The sequence below is a fragment of the Centroberyx affinis genome, unplaced genomic scaffold (genome assembly GCF_046629955.1).
Source record: "Centroberyx affinis isolate AG114_WGS23_722 - 3 ecotype Tasmania unplaced genomic scaffold, CSIRO-AGI_Caff_v1 ptg000216l_1, whole genome shotgun sequence".
In the NCBI taxonomy this organism is placed as follows: Eukaryota; Metazoa; Chordata; class Actinopteri; order Beryciformes; family Berycidae; genus Centroberyx; species Centroberyx affinis.
In genome coordinates, this window is record NW_027278907.1 from 239,349 (window position 1) to 244,546 (window position 5,198).

General features: G+C 40.6%; 1 protein-coding gene across 1 annotated transcript; it reads right to left on the reverse strand.

The window, feature by feature from the left end:
* Positions 1-2,068: 2,068 nt before the first annotated feature.
* Positions 2,069-3,858, reverse strand: tcf21 (transcription factor 21). Its single transcript, XM_071541438.1, has 2 exons — positions 3,424-3,858; positions 2,069-2,281 (listed from the first exon to the last, which is right to left on the reverse strand). Exons 1-2 carry the CDS (start codon positions 3,856-3,858, stop codon positions 2,192-2,194), a joined length of 525 nt encoding a protein of 174 aa, XP_071397539.1. The 3' UTR covers positions 2,069-2,191.
* Between the last annotated feature and the right edge of the window lie 1,340 nt (positions 3,859-5,198).

Here is a 5,198-nt window from a genome sequence, read left to right on the forward strand (position 1 = left end):
ATAAAGGTATTATTAGGCTATTACCAATGAGAACCACATACACATTCTAAGTCCCTATTGCAATAGTATAGTACCATATAGGCTAGGTGATATAAAAGTACGATAAAAATTAATTCAAAATTGAGTGCCACAAGTCCTTATAATATTATAAAAGAACAGGCCCCAATGCGGAGTAAACCCAAGTTAATAACCGCTTCAATAAGGCTATAATTATTCAGTTAGCCATTAGTTTATGTGCTAATATAAATGTAAATAATAAAGCAATTTGGAGACATATTGTGCGTTATTTGTGTGCACTCTTTAAAAAGGCACAGGCAAATATATAAAAAAAACCAAAAAAAAAAAAAAAAACCCGCTATTTTATTGGAACATTCGTCTTTGTTCTCCAATTAATTTCCCAAGTCAAGTGTGGAGCTCGAGGCAGTTCCAGGCAGGTCATGTATCGTTCTATGAAAACAGTGCATAACGAATGGATGCGAGGGACCGCCTCTATAACTGAACGCGAGAGAGAGAGAGAGAGAGAGAGAGAGAGGGCAAAATTTAATAGGCCTACGCAGCAACCCAGATCATCCACTGCTCTGAATGACACACACACACACACACACACACACACACACACACACACACAGATTTATAGGCCTATTTGGGGATGGAAAGGGATTCAATGTAAAAAAAAATAAAAATAAAAATAAAAATGTTGATCTCCTATGTTGACGTTTTGGCAATATTGTTCTATACATTGAGGCCAATAAAACAACACTGAATTTAGGGAGAGAGAGAGAGAGAGAGAGAGAGAGAGAGAGAGAGAGAGGCATGGAAAGGCCTTGTGTCAGACTGCATAAATAACTGTCGGCAGGATGTAAACACAGCGGTCACAACCCGAGCGAATTAAAACAACGCGTCTGGGACGGGATTAAAGCTCAGTGTGCACATTTACAACTTTCAAAACGGCTGACCTCCAACAACAAACTCTTTTTACAAAACGGATAGTTCCGCTCCGCACTTCTGATTGGCCGAATCCTAAACTGGCTACCCAATAAACGCACACCTGTGACCGCATAACTGTTAATTAAATATGAATGCGCTAATCGAAAATCACCTTCGCCACTTGGGCGATGTGCCACTTAGCAAGCACTTTGTTTAGTTAGCCTACTGTTCAAGAAATATAGGCCTGTTGCTTGACACAGAAATGTTTTTAATCATTATTATTTAATTATGATCAGTTAGGCCTATTAAATATTTAGTGAATATTTGGATTATTTTTGCAGGCTATATTTATTATAAAATCGTGTGCTATCGCCGTTTTATATAGCCTATAAAAAAGTCAGTAGGCCTTAGCCACTAATTTTGACCTAACAACGCTGTTAGCAGTAAAATCCCTGTAAAATCACAGTAACATTGCGGCCTATTGAATACAGCTTACATTCTCTATTAGGCCACTACATCAATCTATTAAGTTTCCAAGGAGTGAAACTTCATTGACCCTGTTTACACTAGACCAGCACAATCACTAACACATTTTTTTAAGGTTCCCAAATCATCTTTGATTGCAAAAGTTTGTTTATGTAATGACAACCACGTCCACTGTTGATTTAAGATAACAAATAGAGAGACTTATCTGGCACTGACACTTTGTTGCAGCTCAAGTTCTGCTATTCTGAAGGGGCGGAGTGATAAGAGAGGTTACCAAGGTCAAAGAATAGGCCCACACAGTAAAGAAACAGTAAAGAAGGAAAAAGAATAAAAGGAAAAGGTACATTCAGTCCACAAGGAGCAAGCATGATTTTACAAATATATTTTATATACATGTAACCTGCGTAACCTTTTGAGACAGTGGACACTTGAATATTTCATGTGCACTTCCATTGTCACAATGCAGCCCCCAAAACAGGCCTGTTCGAGTGGAAAACGTATATAGCACATCTGAAGAGTAGGCTATAAAAAAAAAAGCAATTTAAAGCAGTTTATCTTTGAACCAGCAAAGACAGTTAAGTGACAGAACGCATTTAAATAAAAAAAATCAGCTTGTCTTTACGGGAACGAAGGAGAGAGGACACACACTCCCTCGGTTATTCCCACTCAAAGTCTGCGGAGATGAGACGTGCATTTCTGTCCACCTGGAAACAAGCACAGCCTTTCTCTTGGAAAATCACTGCTCTTATTCAAAAAAAGGTAGGTGTCCACTCATACATCAGGAAGCCGTTGTTCCACATAGTCTTGTTGTGTTCAGCATCTCCTTCAACTCGTTCTCCGGCTTACCTGCAACCATGAAAGGCCACGTCTACGAGAAAAATACAGTGAATTAGGACGAGCAGCTTCTTACAGCGTGAGATTAAAACAATTATAAGCACATGTCCATCTCAATTCCCCCCATTATAGACAGATGTCAAACAAAATATTAAAGCCAAATATGTCCCCAAAACGAGCCCATGAATCAGGACAACCTAACGAATTGAATACAGCTGCAATAGCTACAATGAGAGCAAGTACTACTTTTCAAGAGTGTGATGTGATGTGTGATGTTAATGCATTATGTCTAAAAACCATTTGCAGGTCTACAGTCCCAATATCCAGAACGAAAATGCACTATAATGTTCCTATAATATTCCTATAGGGGCTTAAAGTCCTGCCCGACTCAGTGGAGAGTTCATAGTGATCTTGTCGAACTTAATGGTATTTTGTCTGCTATGGTATCACTATAATATTCCCATATTATTCCAAAAGGCTATTATCCTAGTTTCTAGTTGATATGATCACTATAGCCTAATTATTTTCCGTAAGGGATTGTGCATTTGTGTATTGAAGCAACTGTTTAGAAATTATTATCAGAGAGAAATGAGGTAGTTAATGCTGTAAATTTGTGCATTAATCGTAGAATAATTTCTCAGGTCAATAGGCTACGTAATGCATGCTTTTAGCCAGTAAGATTTTTTTTTTTTTACGTGAAAAATAGTTTGCATGAAAAGGAATTCCTGCTCTTTCCCTCTGCATGCACCTGCTTCACAAGGCCAGTCACCCTCATTATTCACCTTGGTGCTGTTGCCAAGCTTATGAGGCCTATTAGGGGTCTGCAGCCCCGGTTCAAATCAAACAACTCTAAAGACAAGTCTTATCCAGTGATGTAGTGGGAAATTAAAAAAAAAAAAAGGTGAGTAAACTGTTTCCTCCAATGTGATGAACATTATAAGGCAAAGAGTCACCATTAGGCTATTAACAAAAGTCAATTAGGCCTATATTTTCATAAAATGCATTGTTTTTTCTTTATAAGACCCTATTTTCATACAACTCACACCAGTTTGATACTAGGCTACTTACTATGAAGCATATAAGCTACCATAAATTTGCCTCACAGATTTAGTCAGCTGTGCCAAGGTGGGTAAACTTTCAGCTGGGTTTTGCCTCCGCTGCATCCCTCGGTCTTACCAGGTTAACGGGGTGGATATATCCATTTTCGTATTTGTCGTTGGCCAGTATCTGCCGGAGGTGCGCTATGTAGCTGGAGGCCAGGCGCAGTGTGTCCAGTTTGGAGAGCTTGGTGTCCGGGGGGACCCAGGGCAAGGTGGTCTTCAACCGGGAGAAGGCTTTGGACAGCACGCGCATCCTGGCTCTCTCCCGGGCGTTGGCCGCGTTCCTCTGCACCTGCTTGCCCTCCTGCTGTGTCACACCCTTGGGTGCCGTTTTCCGGGACGCGGTCTTCCTTTTCTTGCCCGGCGCGCCTCTCCGGTCGTCGTTTGCATTAGTGCCCTCGCAGTTGGAGCTCTCCTCTGTGCTCTCGTTGGAGTCTTTACCGACGGAGCCAAACTTCAGGATGCCGTCCAGGAGCTCGTCGTCGACATCGCTGAGAGACCCGGTGGACATGGTGGACTCTCTCCGACTGAAGCGCGTTCAAAACATGGGAGCAGGAAGCTCAGACGGGACAGGAATGGAGAGGGTGGACCGATGCGCCTCGGCGACGTGTTCATGAACGGATAACTGGACGTGCGCACCAGCAAGGAACTGGCTTTTTATCTCCATGACTCGAAGAGGCGTTACCTCCAGCTGGGAGGAGACCAAGTGCTGGTGATCTAACTTAGTGGTTCCCAAAGTGGAGTCCAGAACCCCGAGGGGCCCATGATGGGTCACCATCAGTTTAATTCCACTGTAATTTAACTCAGTAGAAAATATTTCAGCAAGAGAATGAATATGAATCAATAAGTTAAATTAATTAATTAATCTTTCATTTTACTAAGGACCCCCTTGAACCCTTTCAGGGACCCCTAGGGGGGCCCGGTCCCCACTTTGGGGACTACATGGTGTGTGAGGATTAAAGACTATGATTGACCTACCTGCAAAAAAGTTTTGCGCCATTGATTAGAAACAATTGAGTGAAGAGAAATTGCGCACAACATGGAGGCCACGTATGAAAAGAAAATCTGAATCTGAAAGTGTTTTTTTCTCTAACAGTAAATCTGAAAAAATAAAGAAATAAATGTAAGTCGTTTTCATGCGTCATATTAGTGATTGACGTGAGGAAGTTTCTTCATATATCGTACAAATTAGGTCAAAGATTTGCAGAATTGCATGTTGCAGACGTTATTGTAGTAATTGTAGGTAATTGTAGTAATAATAAGAAAATAATAGGAATGTTATTATTATTAATAATGTAGGCCATTATTAGTGTATTACTAATATATTAATATACTATTAATATACTATCGCTTCAGGGATAGCACCTACCTCAAAGCCATCAGGCATCTGAACTTGCACTGATTATCCAAGACAAATTCCTATCAGCTATGTTGACATGGCAAAAAATTATTGAATCTTGAATATATTCTTCTTCTTCTTGTTATTATTATTATTATTATTATTATTATTATTATTATTATTATGTATCATGAATAAATTCTTAACACATTATTTTTATTGCTATTGCTGTTGTTTGTTGCAGATTTTGCAGATTCATAACCTAACTTAGACTTCTCGTTTTGCAGTGAATGGATCATGTCTTGGGCTTTACCTTGACAATAATGGGCCCTCTTCCAGTCAGAGGGCCCACGTCACTTTCATCACTGCAGGCCAGTTAACGGGATAAAGTGCAAGGACAGGGGGGTGTCACGTCTCAAATGGCAAGCTGGCGCCTCGCTCCCCTCAGATGTAATGGATACCTGGCACCCCCAAAACCGCTGTTTGGCCTTCCACATCATTCCACACCGATG